The sequence below is a fragment of the Thalassophryne amazonica genome, chromosome 16 (assembly GCF_902500255.1).
Source record: "Thalassophryne amazonica chromosome 16, fThaAma1.1, whole genome shotgun sequence".
Lineage (NCBI taxonomy): Eukaryota > Metazoa > Chordata > Actinopteri > Batrachoidiformes > Batrachoididae > Thalassophryne > Thalassophryne amazonica.
The window spans coordinates 85,624,809-85,649,679 of NC_047118.1; the positions used below are offsets into that span (position 1 = coordinate 85,624,809).

At 41.2% G+C, this 24,871-nt stretch overlaps 1 protein-coding gene across 1 annotated transcript in view; it reads left to right on the plus strand.

Annotated features, from left to right (window-relative positions):
- The window catches only part of LOC117528166 (protein lin-7 homolog B-like), a 56,581-nt gene that overhangs the window by 16,060 nt on the left and 15,650 nt on the right, over positions 1-24,871 (plus strand). The window contains exons 2-4 of the mRNA XM_034190748.1: positions 5,967-6,085; positions 6,184-6,255; positions 14,500-14,709. Coding sequence (XP_034046639.1) covers positions 5,967-6,085; positions 6,184-6,255; positions 14,500-14,709 — 401 coding nt within the window. The remainder of the gene's footprint in view (positions 1-5,966; positions 6,086-6,183; positions 6,256-14,499; positions 14,710-24,871) is intronic.

Here is a 24,871-nt window from a genome sequence, read left to right on the forward strand (position 1 = left end):
TGGTACGGTAGAGCGAACGCAATACCGCCCCTGCTGCACCGATTCTCCAGCCAATCTCATGCTCCAGTGTCCCCTCACTCGTGAACAAAACCCCAAAGTACTTGAACTCCTTCACTTGGGGCAAGGCCATATTCCTTACCCAGAATAGGCAATCCATTGGTTTCCTGCTGTGGGTGGCTGGTGTCTCCCTTAGAGATAGGGTGAGAAGTTTGGTCATCCGTGGGGTGCTTGGAGTAGAGTCTCTGTTCCTTTGCATTGAAAGCAGCCAGCTGAGGTGGTTCGGGCATCTGGTAAGGATGCTTCCTGGGCGCCTCCCTAGGGAGGTGTTCCAGGCACATCCATCTAGATGGAGACCCAGAACTAGGTGGAGAGATTATATCTCCACACTGGCCTGGGAACGCCTCGAGATTCCCCCAGTCAGAGGTGGTCAATGTGACCCGGGAAAGGGAAGTCTGGGGTCCCCTGCTGGAGATGTTGCCCCCGCGACCCGAACCCAAAAAGGCGGTTGTAAATGAGTGATGAGTGAGTGATCGTCAGTGGTGGGCACAGTTCCGATAATCCGATAACAGATAATTATCGAAGATAATGTTTTCATTTTCGGATTATCTTTTTAGATAACTTTAAAAACCATTATCGGACCAATTATCTTCCGATTAATTTTTGTCGGATAACTTTTAGACCGATAAACAAAGTAAACAAAGCTGAACAGCGACAAGCATTTTTAAAATCAGTTCAGCACCTAACTGTTAAAAGTTTTGTAACAGATGTACAGTTTTACCCTCTGCAAACAGAAGAGCGCTGCTACTGTAAAAAAAAAAAAAAAAAAACTCTATCCTCTGCAGGCAAAGGAGAACTGGTCACCAAAAAAAAAAAAAAAAAAAAAAGTCATTTCCTTTAACACCATACTGATATGGTGGCAATATCACCTAAGTCATCCAGAGGCATACATTTTTAACTTATGGTTCAAATTTTAACCAAACTAATTTTGGACAGGTTATTTAAAATTACTGTCATGTCTAAAGTTTTATAAAGTGAAAATATCAGATATATGTTTTAGTTTTAAAATAATGTGCTAATTTTTAAGGTTTTGTGAGCACATGCTGTGCCCAGCAGTGCATTATGGGTAGGATTATGTAATCTCAGTACGTTCATGACAGGACAGATGCATTTCAGACACTCTGTTCAGGCTCCATGGACAACAGCATTAAACTCTAGTGCCTAAAACTCTCGTGAATATATTCTCTGGGTTTATAGATGTTATTGTGTTTGCGTTTGTTAAATTCCACGCATTTTAAATGTAGCAGACACAGATTATCTGGAATTTTGTTTTGGCAAGTTCAAGGCCTCTACTGCCATCTACTGGCCAGTAGTGTTCATGGCAGTATTCGCCCTAAATACTGAGCGTCTGGGCACCAGTAGATGGCAGTGTTCTATTCTTTTGACCCCGGTTATATCAGATGATTGTCAAATCAGCTTTTTGGCTTTGCAAATGGCTTTTTTTTTGTTGTTGTTGTACAAATTAAGTTTAAAAACAAAACAAAACAACAGCAAAAAAAAAAAAAAAAATTACAAGACAGCTCTGCAGTGTTTGCACAGGCACAGTGCGAGCGGTTGGATGCTTGTAGCTCTTGAGTAGCAGGATACACTCACGTCAGCCGACCAGAATGATATCAAACGTTTGATTTTCATTTGACCATACGATCGGCGATCAGGAGGTGGTCATGAGATGTTAAACGCAGCTTGTTACTCCTTGTATACTAAACGATGCAGGACGTGTGATCAACCTGAAACTCTGTCCAAAAAATTCTTGCACGAATGAAAAATCAACTGAAAGGGCCAAAACTCGCACAGTGTAAAGCCAACATTTATGTAGACAGTATTGAGTGCACGTTTTACTATGTCATAAAACGTGCGCACGACACTAACAAAACTTGCGCACATTCTCTCCACATGCAAAACATTTTGCTATGACACTTCCAGGGCTCCGTAAAAATGCCTGTTTTTACAAATAAAAATAGAATATTTTACAAAAGCACATTTATCTGTAAACACCTACACACGACACACGTCACATTAATGTGTTGGTTTACATAATGAATGACTGAACCAATCAGTGTTTAGCAGAGGCACTTTTACCCAGAATCCTTTGCGATCTGTCTGTGTTTGTTACAAAACCTCAGAATTAGTGCATTATTCAACATTAAAAGATATATGTTATATTTTACCTTTGTACAAATGACAGAATTTACATTAATGGAGTTATTCTATCGATATTCATGTTATTTATAAATCAAAATTATAAGTCAGCATGACTTTATTTTTCAAGACTTCTACCTGACCGGAGCGTTGTGATTGGCAGAGAGCTGGGCTTTATGGCTGCTCTCAGAGTGCCTCTGTGCTGGAAGCTGTGTAGTAAACAAGAGCTTCCAGCAGGGGTAGGATGTTCAAAGACAAAAGTGTAGTTTCATTGTTTGGCTCTGTTGTCACTTTTAATTCTAGTAGAAGCCATTGTGGCGTTAAAACTCAAATTCAGTTTATTAGTAGTTGCAAATGTACCAGAGACAATATTGGAATTTATCGGTTATCTGTAACTTCTGATACATTTTTGGGTGGTTTATCGTTTTATCTTTATCAAAGATAACTTTTCAGTTATCTGATTATCTGTTATTGAAGTTAATTTTTTGGTTACCTGTGCCCACCACTGGCGATCGTGCAGCCCTGCTATTACTGCCCCTACCCCTTCCCCTAACCATACCCCCCCTGCCCACACACGCACACACACATCACCCCGTATTTCATGAAATCATGACATCATCACGAAATGTGCCATTTTCGTGACAGTGTCATGAACTGGTGTGAGATTGGGTTGCATGTTTAAGTGAACTTTAATATTATTATTTCAGAATCTGAATTACACTTATTGGTAATAACTTATCCCGCTTATAAGGTGGGAAATCATTTAAAAACTGATCAGTCTGAAAGTCGGAATTACCTAATTGAGGGGTCAAACTTCTGCTTTCAGCTGGACACCAAAACAAACAGGCATAATTTTAAGGATTATCAATATATTTTCAGGTCATAAACACATTACTGAGAATTTAGAAATATGTATAACAGTTCCTGAATTAATATGGGGTTGGTATGAGATGTGAGGATGATAAGACAATAAAGAAAGGGAAAAAGAAAAAAATGGGGAAATAAAAGAAATATTACGGACAAAAAATAAAAATCTGCTTAGTTGAAACAGCTGTAAATTTAGGTTCAAAAGAGGTCATTACAATTAAAGAAAAACAAGCCATTCTGCATTAACTTTGACATAAACCCAGTGGAATCTTGAGGAGTTTCACTTATCTGGACCTGGGCTGCTGTAGGTTTAGCAGATTTGGTCCGGTCCAATCTGGTTTTGGCGGTGCTTCTTCCAACAGATGTGTGAGGGTTCAGATGCCTGTGTGGAAAAACTCATCTTGGAAATCATCAAAAATTAGCTGGCTTGACTCATAACTTGAAGTCAGTTTGAAAAATCACAGTTGGAGTAGAGAAACGCACGGTTCTAAGACAAAGATGGGAAGAAAAACAGAATACACAAGACAACTGGAGAAGACAAGATGACCAGGGAGCAAGAGAGGAACACGAGAGAGAGTTTCCTCTGTTTCAGTCCTTTTTTTAACACAGTTCCAACGTGGCGGGTCAGATTGCTTTAACCAGACTCAACAACCAACAGTTCTAGTCCAGACATAAAATCAGTTCAGGTTATCACATTCTGCATGCATGACACGTGGCAATATCCACACTGTTTCTGGTTTTCACAAACACTTATTTGTAGGAGACAGGGGAAAAAAAAGACTTTTGCAGGTTCCTTATTCTGTTCAGAGATGCTTCCATCACGGTCAGCAGGTGGTACTGTGGTTCCATGTATTAACGTGGAGATTTGCTCATGAGCTCTGTCATATCTCAAACTGACACTCTGCTACTGTATGTGGCCAAGGGAGTAGAAGAGTTGAATTGGTGTTTTATTAAACTGTTATCGGCAGAAAATGCCATGTTCTGATTTGACAGTTCTTGAAACTCGACAGCCCTTGTGAAACTGTCGTACATCACATCAGTTGATGCTGATCCAAAGTAAACTTGTTTGTGTGACTTGTCCGGAGTCTGGTCTCGTTTGTTTTTCACAAAGGGGGTGAAGGAATACATTCCTCTTGGTGGTAAAAGCCTTCCAACAGTGATCCTGTAGACTTCCTGAAAAGGGGCAAATTTCCATCAGTGAACAAAGACTTTGCAATGTATAGCAAGTTGTACATGAAGTTGAGCAATAACGAAGGAAAAAAGACCATTTGGATAGACAGAGGGACCAAGTTGGAAAAAACATGCAGCAGGTTTACGTGGTATTGATTCAGATGGAAATGTGTTGAGAAGATGGAGGGATTACTTTGAGGAGCTGATGAATGAAGAAATGGGTAGATGTGGAGAGAATGAATCAGAAAGTGGGACAGATTAGTCAGGATGAAGTGAGTTCAGCGATGCAGAGGATGAGCACTGGAAAGGCATGTGGTTCAGACGACATATCAGTGTTTAGGAGAGATTTCAATGGAGCTTCTAACTAATCTTTTAAGTAAAATCTTGGAAAGTGAGAGGATGTTTCTCATGGAGACTGTTAGCCGCTGTGGCCTGTGGATTGTTGTGCCAAGAGCGGATGGCGGGCTGAAACCCTCACATACAGTCGCTGGCAGTTTACTTGTCCTATAGGAAAAGCTGGTTGTCCGGACAAGCGAGCGCCACAGGTACGAGTCGCGTGAAGCATGCCGAAAGCACGTGATACATACGCCAATGGTGTGTGTCACCTAGGGGTGTCTGGGGGCATGTTACTGTGGAAGTACTGAAATTACACTTTTTCATAAATTGCTTCTCTTGTGTGGGTGGTAAAACTGAATTTCCAAAAAACAATTGTTTTTTTACATATTGCATGCATAGCCTCTAGCCTTTTAATCTGTTAACCAAGACATAGCTCATAATGTTTCTCTCCTGTGATTGTTCATAATTGGGGAAAAAATTAAAATAATTGGTAAATGCCAATCTGCATCTGCTTCTCTCCTGTGTGTTTTCTGAATTCATCACTGTTCAATGCATGATCATTTGCCAGTATGTTTTTTGATAAAGCAAATCAAATTCTTTTATTTCAACATTTGTTTATCATGTTTTCCGATTGTGTGCTGCGTGAGAGTGGCAGGAAAAACCGAAGATGCTTTCTCGCAAGGTGCGACAAGAATTTGAACATTTTAAACTAAAAAAAAAAAAAAAAAAATCACATTTTACACTTGTCCCGGACAATCGGACAAGCGTTAATGTCAATGGTAGAGTCGACTCTGCACCACAGCTGCACAGCACACTGACCTCATCCCATCCACAGTCTAGATAAGGTGAAACTTCATTTATGTCCTTAAATTAGCCGTGTGTGCATGTTTAGAATGGTTTCATTATACTGCACTTTATGGCAGGATAGGTGTAGCGATTTATAAGAGCGACATTATGTAATAATTCTACTAAACAGTGGTGGAGATTGTAGTCAGAGAGCTAAATAATACAGATTTTGGCTATAAAAATGGGAGTGTTAATATTTTAATTGCGCTTTATACTGAAACAAAGGCAGTTTGAATTTTGCTGAGTCAACCTTCAATAAATATCTTTAAACTGAAGTTTGCTCATACATAATTATTGAACCTTAGGCTTGTCTCTTTCATATTGGTTAATAACGGTGACCTGCAATCCTGTTCTGTGGCTTTCAATGAGCCACAAGCACTCATGAAAATGAAACATTTGGTAATGGCAGAGGTTTGTGTGTTGGTTACAGCACAGTGTGTGTTTTATTGGTCATAATGAGTAAGTGGTAAGTACTGTAATAAGAAGAGGACATAACTTTGGAATTCAAGTCAAAGCAGATCTTTTGGACAGACGTGTGCATCTGGTCTCAGATGTTTGCAGGGTGATTGAGCTGCTGGACCGACTACAGCGCAGCGGTGAGCTGCCTCATCCCAAACTGCAGGCCCTGCAGAGAATTCTGCAAAGCAAATTCTGCACTGCAATCAGAGAGGTATGACACAATCAGGGACCATGTTTTTTAAAGTGTGACTAGTCATTTTTCTATCTTCATTGCTTGGATAGGTCACTTTCCCACTCGTGGTTTGTTAGGTGTACGAGCAGCTTTATGACACTCTGGACATTGCTGGAGGACCAGAGGTTCGAGCACAAGCAACAGCCAAGGTATTACCTTTTCTAGGACTAAGGCCTGGTCCCACCGAATAATGAAGGATGACTAATGAGCCATGTAGCATGTTTTTTGGTACGAGTCCAGTTATTCAACAATCGTGGGAGAATAGTGGCTCTTAGAGGCAGAATATTCAGCTAACGTGGCTCATCTCTGAGTGTGGCACTAATTTCAAGCCATTCATAATTTAGCAACAACAGCGTGGGGCAGTTTCTGTACGAGGTACTATGAGGACTAACGAGGATTGATGAGGACGAGGCTGTTAAAAGCCCATTATCTGAGCACCTGGCAGATACGAGGACAGGACAGGCTATTTTGGACAGGCTCATCCCTCTTATGCACTACAATCCCACCTGCTTTGTGCGCCGGATGGTGTATATAAAATCAGTATTTTGTAGCGGGTTAATCATTTTCTGTCAGTTTGGATGTTGAAAACACCTCTAATCACATCTGGAATCACGGAGGACTGTTTCATCTGGACCCTTTTTTCTCTCTCTCCTGCTCCATGTGATGGAGAACGTATTTGGAACAGCCTAAAAAGTAAGTATTTGTAATGTTTTTATTGAAATAGCTTGGTAAAACAGTTGCATGTTCAGTCCTTCTTTATAAGTAGCTGTAAAACTATGTTTATGATAGATTTAAGATCTTGTTATAATGGATCAGATGAGCTCTGCTGTGACGAGCATTTATGTCAGTGGTGTCCAAACTATTCCAGAAAGGGCCGAGAGGGTGCAGGTTTTCTTTGCAACCACTGACTCCAGCAGGTGATTTGAATTGAATTGAATTGAATTTTTTTATTTATCCGGCACACAACTGAGCAACAACAAAGGCAATAACAAACATAAAAGAAACGTACGAAAACCCATGTGGCGGAAAGGGTGAAGGCAGAAGCAAAGCTTATAAGCACCCTCCCCTTATACCATTAAAAATAAAGAATGTATATATATATCTTCTTTGTCTTTCGGCTGTTCTCGTTAGGGGTCGCCACAGCAGATCAATCGTTTCCATCTCACCCTGTCCTCTGTATCTTCCTCTGTCACACCAACCACCTGCATGTCCTCTCTCAGCACATCCATGAACCTCCTCTTTGGTCTCCCTCTTCTCCTCCTGCCTGGTGGCTCCATCCTCAGCATCCTTCTCCCTATATACCCTGGGTCCCTCCTCTGCACATGTCCAAACCATCTCAATCTCGCCTCTCTGACTTTGTCTCCAAACCGTCCCACCTGAGCTGTCCCTCTGATATGTTCATTCCTAATCTTGTCCATTCTTGTCACTCCCAAAGAAAATCTCAACATCTTCAGCTCTGCCACCTCCAGCTCTGCCTCCTGTCTTTTTGTTAGTGCCACTGTCTCTAAACCATACAACATAGCTGGTCTCACTACTGTTTTGTAAACTTTCCCCTTCACTCTTGCTGATATTCTTCGGTCACAAATCACTCCTGCCACCTTTCTCCACCCACTCCACCCTGCCTGCACTCTTCTTCACCTCTCTACCACACTCTCCATTACTTTGAACAGTTGACCCCAAATATTTAAACTCATCTACTTTCACCACTTCTACTCCTTGTAACTGCACTATTCCACTGGGCTCCCTCTCATTCACACACATGTACTCAGTCTTGCTTCTACTGACTTTCATTCCCCTTCTCTCCAAAGCATATCTCCACTTCTCCAGACTAGACTCAACTTGCTCTCTACTGTCACTACAGATCACAATGTCATCTGCAAACATCATAGTCCATGGGGACTCATGTCTGATCTCATCTGTCAACCTTTCCATCACCACTGCAAACAAGAAAGGACTCAGAGCTGATCCTTGGTGTAATCCCACCTCCACCTTGAATGAGTCTGTCATTCCGACTGCGCATCTCACCGCTGTCACACTATTCTTGTACATGTCCTGTACTACCCTAACATACTTCTCTGCCACTCCAGACTTCCTCATACAATGCCACAACTCTTCTCTTGGCACCCTATCATAAGCTTTTTCTAAGTCCACAAACACACAATGTAACTCTTTCTGTCCTTCTCTGTACTTTTCCAACAGTATTCTCAGAGCAAACATTGCATCTGTAGTGCTCTTTCTCGGCATGAAACCATATTGCTGCTCACAGATCTTCACCTGTTTTCTAAGCCTAGCTTCTACTACTCTTTCCCATAACTTCATGCTGTGGCTGATCAGCTTTATGCCTCTGTAGTTACTGCAGCTGTGCACATCACCCTTGTTCTTGAAAATAGGAACCAGCACACTTCGTCTCCACTGCTCAAGCATCCTCTCACTTTCCAAGATTTTATTAAACAATCTGGTTAGAAACTCTACTGCCATCTCTCCTAGACATTTCCATGCCTCCATTGGAATGTCATCTGGACCAACTGCCTTTCCACTCTTCATCCTCTTCATAGCAGCCCTCACTTCTTCCTTGCTAATCTCTTTTACTTCCTGATTTACTCTCACCACATCATCCAGCCTTTTCTCTCGCTCATTTTCTTTATTCATCAACTCTTCGAAATATTCCCTCCACCTTCTCAGCACAAACTCCTCACTTGTCAGCACATTACCATGTGCATCTTTTACCACCCTAACCTGCTGCACATCCTTTCCAGCTCTGTCTCTTTGTCTGGCCAATCGGTACAAATCCTTTTCTCCTTCCTTACTATTAAACCTCTTGTACAGCTTGCAATATGCCTTTTCCTTTGCTTTTGCCACTTCTCTTCTCGCCTTACGCCGCATCTCCTTGTACTCCTGTCTACTTTCTTCATCTCTCCGACTATCCCAAAACTTTTTCGCCAACCTCTTTCTCCTTATGCTTTCCTGGACCTCTTCATTCCACCACCAAGTCTCCTTGTCTTCCTTCCACTGTCCAGATGTCATACCCAGTACTGCCCTAGCTGTCTCCCTCACCACATCTGCAGTACTCTTCCAATTGTCCAAAATTGCTTCCCCTCCAACTAGTGCTTCTCTCACCTGCTCGCTAAATTTCACACAACAGTCTTCCTCCTTCAGCTTCCACCATCTGATCCTTTGTTGAGCTCTCACTCTCTTCTTCTTCTTTACCTCTAAAGTCATCCTACAAACAACCATCCTATGCTGTCTAGTGACACTCTCTCCTGCTTACACCTTACAGTCTGTGATTTCTTTTAGCTTGCATCTCCTATAAAGAATGTAGTCCACCTGTGTGCACCTTCCTCCACTTTTATATGTTACCCTGTGCTCCTCCCTTTTCTTAAAGTAGGTATTCACCACAGCCATTTCCATCCTTTTTGCAAAATCAACTACCATCTGTCCTTCCCCATTCCTATCCTATCTACCCATTACTTCCTCATCACCTCTGTTCCCTTCACCAACATGCCCATTGAAGTCTGCTCCTATCACCACTCTTTCATGCTTGGGCATACTCTCCACCACCTCATCTAACACACTCCAGAAATCTTCTTTCTCCTTCATCTCACAACCTACCTGTGGGGCATATGCACTGATGATATTCATCATCACCCCTTCAATTTCCAACTTCACACTCATCACCCTGTCAGACACTCGCTTAACCTCCAACACACTTTTAACATACTCTTCCTTTAAAATGACCCAACACCATTTCTCTTTCTGTCCTCGCCATGGTACAACAACTTGTACCCACCGCCGATGCTCCTGCTCTTACTTCCCTTCCACTTGGTCTCTTGCACACACAATATGTCTACCTTTCTCCTCTCCATCATATCAGCCAGCTCTCTCCCTTTACCAGTCATACTACCAACATTCAAAGTCCCCACTCTCATTTCCACCCTTCTAGTTTTCTTCTCCTGCTGTTCGTGGCAACGTTTTCCTCCTTTTCTTCGTCGTCGTCTTCGCCCAGCAGTAGCCCAATTTCCACTGGCACCCTGTTGGGCAATAGCACCAGTGGTGGACGTTGTTAACCCGGGCCGCGACCGATCCGGTATGGGAATTCAATTCTGAGTCTGCATAGTTGGGTTGGCTTGTTTTACGCCGGATGCCCTTCCTGACGCAACCCTCTTCATTTATCTGGGCTTGGGACCAGCACTCAGAATGTACTGGCTGCACACCCCATGTGGCTGAGTTAAAGAAACATATATATATATATATATGGTCATAATAGCTGTACAAGAAAAGAGAGAAAAGAAAAGGAAAAAGTGCATAAACAATTTAACTTAATCACAAAATTTCAAAACACAACCAAACAAGTAAGAGTGAAGTGACAAAATGTAAACCTAATCCTTCAACCTATAACATGTAAATATATTATTTCTGTAAAGCCTTTTAAAACCAACCATTGTACCAAGTATTTTAATATTATCAGGACAGTTATTCCAAATATTAACACCCCTGACGGAAACACAATGACTTTTAACAGTAGTACGGATCTTCAATTTCTCAAATAATAATGTTCCTCTCAAACTGTAGCTGGAGTCTCTCATTTTAAACAGATTCTGGACATGTAGAGGCAAAATCTTATTTTTAACTTTATACATAATCTGTATTGTAATATAATCAACCAAGTCCCAGAATTTTAAAATTTACAGACAAGCAAATAATGAATTTGTTGGCTCTCTCGATATGGTTTATAATACTGCTTTTTACATGATCGCATAATGTATGTTAGTTTGTTTTTATATGACTTATATCTTATCTCAGCTTCAGTTGTTCTAGATTTTAAAAACTGCTTATACAAAACTTTTTTCTTTTGACATGCATTCAGAAGTCCTTTACTGATCCAAGGTTTATCTTTGCTTAGCTTTTTTCCATTTTTTAACACACAAGGGCAATATCTGTCATATAAATTGGAAATAATAGAAATGAATAATTTGTAAGATTGATCAACATCCTCAATGTAACTGTCACTCCAATTTTGCTGTCTTAAATCCGCCCTAAGCTTTTTCATTGTTTCCTTTATTTTCCTTGTGACGTTTATAATATTAATATGGTCAATTTTATCAACTAATGAATTGAAAACAACAAAAACAGGCAGATGGCCACTGATATCACTAACGAGAAGTCCACCCATTATGTTTCCCGTAGTAATGTTTGTCAATATATTGTCAATGAGTGTTGATGAATTCCTAGTTATCCTAGTTGGATGAGTAATTACTGGATACAATCCCATACTAAATACGAAATTAATAAATTCATCTATGTGTGATTGACAATGAGGATTGAGGAAATCCATATTGAAGTCTCCACAGATAAACAAAAGCTTATTATTTTTATAGGTGTTATACATATCTGTCAATTTATCCACAAAAATATTTGTGTTTGATCCAGGAGCTCTGTAAATACAACTTATGATTGTTTTTAGATTTTTCACATTTAATTTCCACTGAGACACATTCCATAACATTATCAAAAGAAAAAGACATATTATTGACAAAAAAGAGATTTGAAAGTCACATCTTCCTCAGGAAGATGTGACTTTCACATTGAAACGTCAGTCCCGTTGAACATTTTTTTCTTTCAGCACCTTATTAAAACTTTTTTGGCACGTATTTCTGTGTTGTACCAGTTATCTCTTTTTTTACATATTGGTCCTGCCTGGTTGCACCAGATTTGTTTGTGCTGTGCAGAAGCGCGGTGAACTCTTTGTTTTTGCTTTACATATTATTGACAGTTTCACACTGATAACTAGAGCTGACGTAAAGTGCCACACCACCGCCCCTTTTATTCATCCTATTTATAAAAAAAAGATCATAGCCATCGAGCCGGACCATGTCCATGTGCTCATCCTTCAACCATGTCTCTGTAACTGCAGTGACAGAAAAGGGGTTATTGACACTTTTTAAACAATCCTGAATTTTGGGCAAATTCATAGGAAGACTTCTACTATTAAAATGTATAATGGAGAAAGAACCGTTTATCATGGAACAGTCCTTAAGTTGTTCCTCGGTAAAGTAATTGCAGTGGTGAGTAGTATTTTTGAGAAAAAAACAATCTGGATCTATATTGTAATCAATGGTATGAGATTTGTGTTCAGAGTAATCAAACACTTTTAGATCAAGCTCCTGTGCAGAAGCAAGTTGAAAAGAATCAATTGACATCATAAAAGGGTTGTAATCGACAAACCAAAAATGCGGCTAAATATGATATGGCTATTTCATGTAAACCAGTATGAGATATGGATTTAGTCAAGAATTGTCTCATAACAAAAAAGGAAAATGAAACAAAAACATACCAAAATCCCTTCAAATAAACAATATCGAAACAATAAGGAACATGTTCATCCAAAAGGAGCAATCATTTAAATGTATCCAAATCCACAAGCTCTCTTATCATTATGGCCTTCGCTTCCTCCGGAGTTCCATTTAGTTTGATCCACACTTTGCAGTTCCTGGTCCATGTCGCTTGAATTTTTTTCTGCTTGCGAAGGACTCCGCAGTTTTCTTTGTCAAATGTTCATTCACATACACCTTGGTTCCTTTCAACTTTTTTGTTTGCCTTAACAGTTCATTCTTAAACTTTCTATTTACAAACCGGATGATGATCACCGGTTTCGCCTTTTTGTCTCTTCTTGCAACTGAATGGCAATCAGCAATATCAGTACTATTAATGTGGATATTGTTGGAAGAAAAAACTGAACAACCTGTTGCTCCAGGGACTGATGAGTTTCTTCTTGCATGTCATCTGCTTCATCATTCAAGTTAAAAGTTGGATCAGCGGTGAGCCACGGAAGAAATAAAGCCAGTGAAGAAGAAGTGCATTTAATGACTCTGGAACACAGGTGAACTGCAGCCTGGAGCACAGATGCGCACACAGGCTGCACTGTGCAGGAGTGTCTTTTTTTGGACTGCGTTTAAAAAATGTGACAACATCTTCAATGGATGCTGTGAATTGAAAACCCACACTCACACTGACCAAGTGTGGGAGGGCGGGAGGGTTGGACCAAACCTATGCCTAAACGTGCACCAATGTCGCGTTACATGGTGCTACATGGATCATATGTGGCTTAACATGGATCATATCTGGCGACATGAGCCATTCAACGATGGATGGGGCTCAAATGACAGTCAGTCATGGCTGATTAGAGGCTGATAGATTTATATGTGGATCATTATTCAAATAATCACTGAATTTTCTGGCAAATCCATATGTGGATCATTATTCATGCCTTTATTATTCGGTGGGACCGAGGCTTTAAGATCACCTTCACCCCTGTCATACCTTGACGACTGAGCCAGCATATGCCAACAGTATAAAAAATGCTGGTGTACGTCTAATAAGTTATGGGTACGTTGTGTATAAGTTAAGAGTATGTTGAAGCATGCTGTTGATATATGTGGCAAGTACCTCGAAAAAGTTTGGGCATGTACAATATTTTCATTGCATACCAGTGTATGATATGTCCTGCATAAATAAGCAGGCCATAAGTTGTTGGTAAGTTATGCGATTGTTGACATGTTTCTTGTAAGTTACTCATAAGTTAATTGATGCTCTCCATTGATTGGCTCAACAACTGAAAGCTGCAGTCTTTATGTAAAGAGTTTGGACTATTTCAAATATTAAAACCATTCACACACAGAATAAATATAAAGTCTTAATCTTACCTGTTCATTTCAGTCAGATTCATCATCACAGCCTGATGAAAACTTATCCACATAAAGGGTCCTGATTTTGGAAAATGACATCAGAAAATTCTTTAGTTCCTTGTTGTGGCTGAAGAAACTTAGAAGACATCCTCTGTGTTTTGTGGTTTTCTCAGGCTGAACCAGAGAACGCCAGCACTTTGTGCCACAACAAAAAAATAACTTATTTTAAAAGCTGAAAGAGTCACAGCACCTCATTCATTCATATCAGTGTTTATCACAGACATCAGTCGGCTCTTCAGCATTCTGCACGCGATGAAAATAAATCCCATGAGCCACCAAGACAAAAATAAAATAAAACAAGAGCAACCTGTCCATCAATCTGGATCCGGATCACCTCAAAATTCAGCGGAGTCTTCCATGTCCTGACATCTATCTGTGGTGAAAATTCCGTCACAGTCCGTCCAGTAGTTCTGATATAATCCTACAGTCAGACAGATGTTTTTGATCAAAAATATCACTGATTGTATTTATATAAACTGCAGGACCTCCAAGCTAGTAAAATAGATACGACTTATATTCAAATTTTAACATACCATAACTATGGTATGTTTATTTTGGTGGCTATTTGTCTGCTTATCGGCACAGATTTGAAGCAATATTTCACACTACTTTTCTAACTGTCTGGCTGAATGTGATTTTCTCTTTGGGAAGGCTACAGTGGCGGCCTTTGCAGCCAGTGAGGGCCACGCCCACCCGCGGGTAGTGGAGCTTCCAAAGACAGAAGAGGGGTTGGGCTTCAACATCATGGGTGGCAAAGAACAGAACTCTCCCATCTACATCTCCAGAGTGATTCCTGGGGGCGTGGCTGACCGGCAGGGAGGGCTGAAAAGAGGAGACCAGCTGCTGTCTGTCAATGGCGTGGTAAGATTACAGTACACTGAAACCAGTCACATTTCATGTATATTACTAGCGTGTTGCCCGTGGGGATCCACGGGCTCTAGATTTAGTGGTGCTCATAAAATAGGTAGCTGACATTTTCATGAGTGGTAATAAATTAAGCAAAGCTTGTATAACGAGTTGGAATTGCATGAGTCCAGAATGTTTTTACAACCTTAGACCTCAACAGTTTTTTAGAAGAGGAACTCAACCCTTTTTTATCCTGTTAATTATGTATTTTTTATGTTAATTTACTGTCTTAATGTATTTAGAAATCATTTATGTTGTTGTTGTAATCATTTACGCACTATTATTATCATCATTATTATTGTTATTATTAATATGTATATTTTGCAGACATGAACGAGTGAAGCTCTTCAGCATCTCACCATGTCATTTGGGTCCTTCAGACTTTTTTCAGTAAATGTATAAGCATGTCTAAAAAAAAAACTTCAGCTTCTGGGGGGCTTTGCCCCCACACCCCCCAGCTACGGCCCTCTTAACCCCCTGCCACTTTAAGCATATTCTTTATTTGCATTCTCACATTACAGTTCAGACCATTTCAACTTTTAAAAGCATACACACACAGAGTAAATATAAAGTCTTAATCTTACCTGTTCATTTCAGTCAGATTCATCATCACAGCCTGATGAAAACTTATCCACATAAAGGGTCCTGATTTTGGAAAATTACATCTGAAAATTCTTTAGTTCCTTGTCGTGGCTGAAGAAACTTAGCATTTTAGAAGAAGTCCTCTGTGTTGTGTGCGTTCTCAGGCTGAACCAGAGAACGCTGGCACTTTGTGCCACAACAAAAAAAATTAACTTATTTTAAAAGTTGAAAGAGTCACAGCACTTCATTCATTCATACCAGCGTTTATCAGTCGACTCTTCAGCATTCTGCACACGATGAAAATAAATCCCATGATCCACCAAGACAAAAATAAAATAAAACAAGAGCAATCTGAGATTTCTGACATCCACCAATCCATCCCATTTAGGTTCGTCACACTTTATTTTCAGTAAATATGCAGGGAGCATAAGCATGGCAAAATCTTCTGCTTCTGCTACACCCATGCCAGGAAGTGTTCAACATTGGACTTTTTTATTATTTAATGAGACAAACAAAAAGTTACACAGAAACCTCCAACAGCAAAAAGAACACAGTGGTCCCTCGTTTATTGCAGGAGTTACGTTCTAAAATAACCCACAATAGGCGAAATCCACGAAATAGTCAGCGTTATTTTTTTTTACAATTATTATAGATGTTTTAAGGCTGTAAAATCCCTCACTACACACTTTATACACTTTTCTCAAACAGCCATTAACATGTTCTCACTTTTCTCTCCTGTGTAAACACTCTTTTTTTCTTCTGGGCGAGAAGATTATAAACAGACACACGCAGAACACAATGCGCGTGCTCTCTGTTCGCTCACTGCCTCCGGGGGTACGGATGTGGGACCCGCAAAGAATCCAAGTCATGGCCACGGAGCTCTGCGGCTGCGGTTACCAAGACCATGCAGTGGGCGCTGCGGATTTTTCAGGAAGAAGTCTATCCTTGCTGGCTGGCGGAGCGCTCCACATCAAAACAGTGAGCGTAGTCTCTGGACCTGTTGCCAGAGTTGTCCGCAGCTCTGCACAGCAGAGAGGAGGACTGTGTGAGTGGCCCACTGCGGCGCTTACCGAGCCTGCAGACTCGGTAAGCGCATCGGAGGCAGTGAGAGCAATCGCGGTGATGCCGACCAGTGCCACGACCAGCCCATCTGATAAGGACGCAGAACACAATGTGCTGCAAAAAAAAAGAAAGCATGCAAAATTGCACTAAAAAAATCCACGAACTGCGAGGCCGCGAAAGGTGAACCACGTTATAGCGAGGGACCACTGTATACCAGAGAACAGGTTAATTAAAAAAAATGATCAAAACCAGGGGGGAATTATTAAAAAAAAAAAACTTTCCAAAGTTAAACACATTTGACAGTTCCTGTTTCACTGTGGACTCAAAATCTGGCACTTCCTGTTTCAGTCTCAACTTGCCACTAACTTGCCCATGAGATCCCTGTCTTGTCAATCCAGGAACTGTTCAACATATGCCATTTCCTCCCTTACCAAAAAGTAGGACATGCAAGTATACTTCCAGTTTACTTTTTATATACTTATCAGTACTATTTTTGGTAAGGGCTGTTTCACTGTGGGCTTAAAATTTGGCACTTCCTGTTTCAGTCTGAACTTGCAAACGAATTCCCGCGAGATTCCACGAGATCTCATGTCTTATCAATCCAGGAAGTGTTGAACATTTGACACTTCCTGCTTCACTGTGGACTCAAAATTTGGCACTTCTTGTTTGGGGCTCAGTGTACCATGAGTGCAGCCGCGTGAAGCTTGTAGTATTATTATTATTATTATTTCGATTTTGTCATCTGATCTTTAAATGGACCACAATGGAAATAAGTGTTTTCACTTTCTTGTGTCATCCATGTATTTGTTTAAAATATTTACAATTACATTATGTACTTACATTGAATTTACTAAATAAAATCACGCACTCACACTTTTAATATAAACATGATTGACCGCCCCCTGCTGGAATGCCGCATGAATCCAGAATGTAGTTATCAACGTTTGCTAATATCTGTAGCTTCTCCAGAAATATTAGTGCTATCAACGTTCTGTTTTGGCAACGTTCAACCTTGACCCAAACGGCATAAGCATACCATACGGCAAATGTCAGCTCTCCCCAGATTCTCCATGATCAAAGTTGCATGCACGCATTTGTATTGTATTTTCCACATTCTGTCACAGGCAGGAGTTTCTAATTTTAGCCATGCAGAAATGCAGATGGTGGCGGAAGAAATTAAAAGCTTCTCACTTATGCTAATGGAAACATGAGCCTTAATTAAACTGACTAAACCAATTTAACTACACAAACATAAATCAATAACACTAACAACACTGTTAACTAACTCCATGTAACTGCACCATTCACTGGGCTCCTCTCATTCACACACATGTACTCAGTCTTGCTCCTACTGACCTTCATTCCCCTTCTTTCCAGAGCATATGCCCACATCTCCAGGCTAGACTCAATCTGCTCTGTACTCTCACTACGGATCACAGTGTCATCTGCAAAAATCATAGTCCATGGAGGCTCCTGTCTGATCTCATCTGTCAATCTGTCAATCACCATTGTGAACAACAAAGGACTCAGAGCTGATGCTTGATGTAATCCCACCTCCACCTTGAATGAATCTGTCAATCCTACAGCATATCTCACCGCTGTCACACTATCCTTGTATTTGTCCAGTACTACGCTCACATACTTTGCTGCCACTCCAGTCTTCCTGAAACAATATCAGATCTCTTGTCTTTGCACCCTGTTATAAGCTTTCTCTAAATCCACAAACATACAATGTAACTCCTTCTGGCCTTCTCTGTATTTCTCCATCAGTATTCTCAGAGCAAATCTTTCTTTCTCAGCATGAAACCATATTGCCACTCACAGATCTTTACCTACTTTCTAAGCCGAGCTTCTACTACTCTTTCCCATAACTTCATGCTGTGGCTGATCAGCTTAAGGCCTCTGTAGTTACTGCAGTTCTACACATCATCCTTGTTCTTAAAAATAGGAACCGGCACACTTCCTCTCTGCTCCTCAGGCATCCTCACACACTTTCCTCACACAGATTTTATTAAACAATCTGGTTCGAAACTCCACTGCCGTCTCTCCTAGACATTTTCATACCTCCACTGGAGTGTCATCTGGACCAACTGCCTTTTCACTCTTCATCATTTTCATAGCTGCCCTCACTTCATCCTTACTAATCTCTTGCATTTTCTGATTTACTCAGTCCACATCAGCCAGCCTTTTCTCTCTCTCTCTCTCTCTCTCATTTTCTTCATTCATCCACTCCTCAAATATTCCCTCCACCTTCTCAACACACTCTCCTCACTTCCCAGCACATTACTATTTACATCCTTTACCACCCTAACCTGCAACACATCCTTTCCAGCTCGATCCCTTTGTCTGGCCAATCAGTACAAGTCCTTTTCTCCTACCTCTGTTAACTTCTTGTACAGCTCAGTATATGCCTTTTCCTTAGCTTTTGCCATGTCTGTTTTCACCTTACACCACATCTACCTGTGGTGTAAGGTGTCTACTTTGGTGGTGTCCCAAACTGTGGTGTCATGTCTACTTTCTTCATCTCTGACTATCCCAATTCTTTATTGCCAACTTCTTTCTCCTTATGCTTTCCTGAACATGTTTGTTCTGCCACCAAGTCTCCTTGTCTTCCTTCCACTGTCCAGATGTCACACTCAGTACCTTCCTAGCTGTCTCCCTCACACATATCTGCAGAACCTTTCCAGTTGTCCAAATTGCTTCCCCTCCATCCAGTACCTCTCTCACCTGCTCACTGAATTTCACACAAGTCTTCCTCCTTCAGCTTCCACCATCTGATCCTTTGTTGAGCTCTGACTCTCTCCTCTTCTTTAGCTCTAAAGTCATCCTGCAAACCACCATCCTATGCTGTCTATCTACACTCTTCCCCTGCCACCAACTTACAGTCTCCAATTTCTTTAGCATGCATCTCCTACACAGAATGTAGTTCACCTGTGTGCACCTTCCTCCACTCTTATGTCACCCTCTTTTCTTAAAAATGGTATTCACCACAGCCACTTCCATCCTTTTTGCAAAATGAACTACCATCTGCCTTCCACATTCCTGTGCTTGACACCATATCTATCCATTACTTCCTCTTCACCTCTGTTCCCTTCACCAACATGCCCATTGAAGTCTGTTCCTATTGCCACTCTTTCATGCTTGGGCACACTCTCCATCACCTCATCTAACTCACTCCAGAAATCTTCTTTCTCCTTCATCTCACAACCTAACTGTGAGGCATATGCACTGATGATATTCATCATCACCTCTTCAATTTAGTACTTTATCCTCATCACCCTGTCTGACACTCGCTTAATTTCCAGCACACTCTTAAAATACTCTTCCTTTAGAATGACTCCAACACCATTTCTCTTCCCATCCTCACCATGATACAACAACTTGAACCCACCGCCTATGCTCCTGGCCTTACTTCCCTTCCATATGTCTACCTTTCTCCTCTCCATCATATCAGCCAGCCTTTACCAGTCATCCTACCAGCATTCAAAATACCGACTCTGACCTCCACCCTTTTAGTTTTCCTCTTCTCCTACTGTCTCTGGACACATTTTCCTCCTCTTCTTCACCCAGCAGTAGCCTAGTTTATGCCGGCACACTGTTGGGCAGTGGTACCGTTGGTAGTTGTTGTTAACCCGGATCTCAGATGTCCTTCCTGACGCAACGCTACTGGGACTGGTGTCACCGACCGAACGGCCCCCCCTAAAAATCAGTCCGCCCTGCCTTCAACTGCGCATGCATAATTTCGGAGTGTCAGCAGTGTCATTTTTTAGCATCAGCAGTGATTCACAGATTGTTGCCTTGTTTCTGCTTTAGACTGCCTCATTTCTGCTTAAAACTGACTTTAGAATGATTTAAGAGGTTTTACTTTGTCATCTGATGCTTAATAATCACATTTTGGGTGTAGACTCGGAGTCATTCTCAGACGCATGAGCAGTGAAGGAAGAGCTGACCAGTTTTTAGAGGAGACTGTTCGGTCGGTGACATTGGGACTTAGGGTGCACTGGCTGTACACCCCGCGTGCTGAGATTAGACCAAACTTTAAGGTTAACGCCCTGCCTTCTTCTACGCTCCTCATTTATCCAGGCTTGGGACCAGCACTCAGAATGTACTAGCTGCACACCTCACGTGGCTAAATTTCTTTCAGAATGAATCTAATCCTCTCCAGATGAAAAGTGTCTGTCAAATCTGTCAGCCAGTGTTTGAAGGAGGGGCACCTCTCTGTTTCTTCACAGAAGTAAGATCAGTTTTTTGTTGTTACAACCCCATATGTTAGAAGACACTGTTGTGTTACCTTAAATTTCCTAAGGCCATCAGAAATTCCCACAATTATTAAAGTAGGATCTAGATCTATCTGACTTCAAAGATCATGGATTTTTTTTATACATATATACAACCCCCTGGCAAAATTATGGAATCACCCGGCCTCGGAGGATGTTCATTCAGTTGTTATTTGTAGGAAAAAAGCAGATCACAGACATGACACAAAACTAAAGTCATTTCAAATGGCAACTTTCTGGCTTTAAGAAACACTATAAGAAATCAGGAAAAAAAATTGTGGCAGTCAGTAACGGTTACTTTTTTAGACCAATCAGAGGGGAAAAAAATATGGAATCACTCAATTCTGAGGAACCTAACCTAACCCTATAACCTATATTACAGAGATTAGAGCATGCCATAGGTATTAAAGGCACTGCGCTGTGGTGGTTTGAATCATATTTATCTAATAGATTACAATTTGTTCATGTAAATGGGGAATCTTCTTCACAGACTAAGGTTAATTATGGAGTTCCACAAGGTTCTGTGCTAGGACCAATTTTATTCACTTTATACATGCTTCCCTTAGGCAGTATTATTAGACGGCGTTGCTTAAATTTTCATTGTTACGCAGATGATACCCAGCTTATCTATCCATGAAGCCAGAGGACACACACCATTAGCTAAACTGCAGTATTGTCTTACAGACATAAAGACATGGATGACCTCTAATTTCCTGCTTTTAAACTCAGATAAAACTGAAGTTATTGTACTTGGCCCCACAAATCTTAGAAACATGGTGTCTAACCAGATCCTTACTCTGGATGGCATTACCCTGACCTCTAGTAATACTGTGAGAAATCTTGGAGTCATTTTTGATCAGGATATGTCATTCAATGCGCATATTAAACAAATATGTAGGACTGCTTTTTTGCATTTATGCAATATCTCTAAATTAGAAAGGTCTTGTCTCAGAGTGATGCTGAAAAATAATTCATGCATTTATTTCCTCTAGGCTGGACTATTGTAATTCATTATTATCAGGTTGTCCTAAAAGTTCCCTGAAAAGCCTTCAGTTAATTCAAAATGCTGCAGCTAGAGTACTAGCGGGGACTAGAAGGAGAGAGCATATCTCACCCATATTGGCCTCTCTTCATTGCCTTCCTGTTAATTCTAGAATAGAATTTAAAATTCATCTTCTTACTTATAAGGTTTTGAATAATCAGGTCACATCTTATCTTAGGGACCTCATAGTACCATATCACCCCAATAGAGTGCTTCGCTCTCAGACTGCAGGCTTACTTGTAGTTCCTAGGTTTGTAAGAGTAGAATGGGAGGCAGAGCCTTCAGCTTTCAGGCTCCTCTCCTGTGGAACCAGCTCCCAATTCAGATCAGGGAGACAGACACCCTCTCTACTTTTAAGATTAGGCTTAAAACTTTCCTTTTTGCTAAAGCTTATAGTTAGTGTTATATGGCTGGGGGGGGCCTGGCTGCCTTTTTGTTTCTGTCCTTTGTTTCTCCTTCCAGGTGGCTTGCATTTGGGACTGAGTGGCTGTGTTGCTGAGGTTATCAGGACCTCACCCTGATCACCTGCGGCTCGTCAGGACTCACAGCTGAGGTGCATCTATATGGATTGGAACATGGTGGCATTTAAGACTGGAGTATACAGTGTGTATTTGCCAGAGACTCGACCTTGTGACCAGACGGGTGAGATCGTCGTCTCGGGAGCCATCTCATCATCAGTGGATGCAGAGAACGTCCAGGGTTTGATGCACGGTCTGTGAAAGAGGAGTGGGTGAGGTCTCATGCTCGTCAGCACACTTCCTGAGGTACGTTAGATTTTGTGACTACATTTATACAGTCAGTAAATGTGGTGTCCCTCACACCTTTATTATGTTGAGCTGTATGTATCGGCTTCCACTGCAGTGGAGTTTTGTGAACTGGATGTTCCATGCCTGCAGGTTGGGAAGCTGATTAGTAATCAAGCAGGAAGTGTTGCTGTTTATGTACACCTTTAAGTGTTCTCTCTGTGTGTAGAGTGTGGACTCACATAATGGTTCCTTCTTTCACAGACTCGGTTTGTTGCGGCCACCTGGGGGGTGTCGGCGGGGTCCTTGGGTCCGAACAGCTTCTGGCTCCGGACCGTTAGCGCTGCGGGAGCGCACCACGCCAGACCGCACTTTCTTTTGTATTTTTTGTATCACTGTTATGTATTAAATTCAGTTAGCCTGTGTACCGTGCTCTGCTTATTTCATACTGGGTCCTTCAACGCTGGTCGGTTCTCCGAGCTGCGTCCGACACATAACAGTTAGGGCTGGATCAGGTGACCCTGAACCATCCCTTAGTTATGCTGCTATAGACTTAGACTGCTGGGGTTTCCATGATGCGCTGAGTGTTTCTTTCTCTTTTGCTCTGTATGCACCACTCTGCATTTAATCATTAGTGATTGATCTCTGCTCCCCTCCACAGCATGTCTTTTTCCGTGGTTTCTCCCTCCGAGCCCCAACCAGTCCCAGCAGAAGACTGCCCCTCCCCTGAGCCTGGTTCTGCTGGAGGGTTCTTCCTGTTAAAGGGAGTTTTTCCTTCCACTGTCGCCAAGTGCTTGCTCACAGGGGGTCGTTTTGACCGTTGGGGTTTTTACGTAATTATTGTATGGCCTTGCCTTACAATGTAAAGCGCCTTGGGGCAACTGTTTTGTTGTGATTTGGCGCTATATAAATAAATTGATTGATTGATTGGTTGATTGATTGATTGAGATATATATATATATATATATATTATATATATTATATATATATATATCAATGTGTGTATATATATATGTGTTATGTGTTGATATGTATGTATTTGTATGTATATGATGTGTGTGGTATAGCACCAATCACAACAAAGCTACCTCAAGTGCTTCACACAAGTAGGTCTAACCTTACCAACCCTAGAACATATGTGTCAAAACTCGAGGCCTGCGGGCCATATCGGCCCGGCGTGTGATTTTATCCAGCTTGCGAGATCATTTTAGATATTATTGTTATTTAATGGCCCCGGCATATGAAGCGCTGGCAATAAAGACAATACAACTACAGATCCCATAATGCAGCGCTTCAGCTGCCTTGCCAAATGCTTCCCGTTCATTTAGCCTAGCTTATGATGCTGCAAGTTATTGCGCCCGAGTTATTGAGCCCTCACGATGCCGAAGAAGAAAAGTTGATTCTGAAAACAGAGCCTTTAAAGTCGGATGGGAGGCTGAGTATATGTTTACTGACATTGCCGGTAAACCCGTGTGTCTCATTTGTGGAGATAAGTGGCTGTAATAAAGAAATTTAATCTAAGACGGCACTGTGAGACAAAACATCAGGATACCTGAAAGACCTGAAATGCAGAGCAGAAGATACAGAAAGCAGAAGACTTAAAGAAGAATTGACACTTCAGCAGACATTTTTTACCCGTGCAAAATCACAAAGTGAAGCTGCTGTGAAATCAAGTTTTATCGCGGCAGAGGAGATCGCCAAATCAGCCAGGCCATTTACAGAGGGAGAATTTCTGAAGAGCTGCATGATCAAGGTGTTTGACGTCTTATGTCCAGACAAAAAGCAGATTCTGGCAAATGTAAGCCTGAGTAGAAAGATGATTGCTGATCGAGTTTGTGAGATGGCCACTGATTTAAGAACACAGTTGAGTGAAAGAAGCAAAGACTTTATTGCATACTCTCTTGCTGTGGATGAAAGTACTGACATGACTGATACTGCACAGCTGGCCATCTTCATCCATGGAGTGGACTCCAATTTGCGTGTTACAGAGGAAATAATGGACATTAAATTGATGCACTGGGACAACGACTGGAAAAGACATTTTTGAAAATGTATGTCAAAGTATAACCGACATGAAACTGCCCTGGGACAAACGTATTGCACTTACTACTGATGGAGCGCCATCTATGTGTAGTGAAAAAAGAGGACTAGTGGGAAGGATGCGAGTAAAGATGCGAGGAGAACTGTACTGGTGAGTTAACTGCATATCACTGCATTATACGCCAGGAAGCACTATGTGGCAAAGTCCTGAAGATGGACCATGTAATGAGCACTGTAACACAAACCCTAAACTTTATCCGAGCTAAAGGTTTAAATCACCGGCAATTGCAGGAGATAGATTCAGAGTTTGCTGACATTCCTTATCATACAGAGGTGCGTTGGCTAAGTTGGGGAAAAGTTCTCAGCAGAGT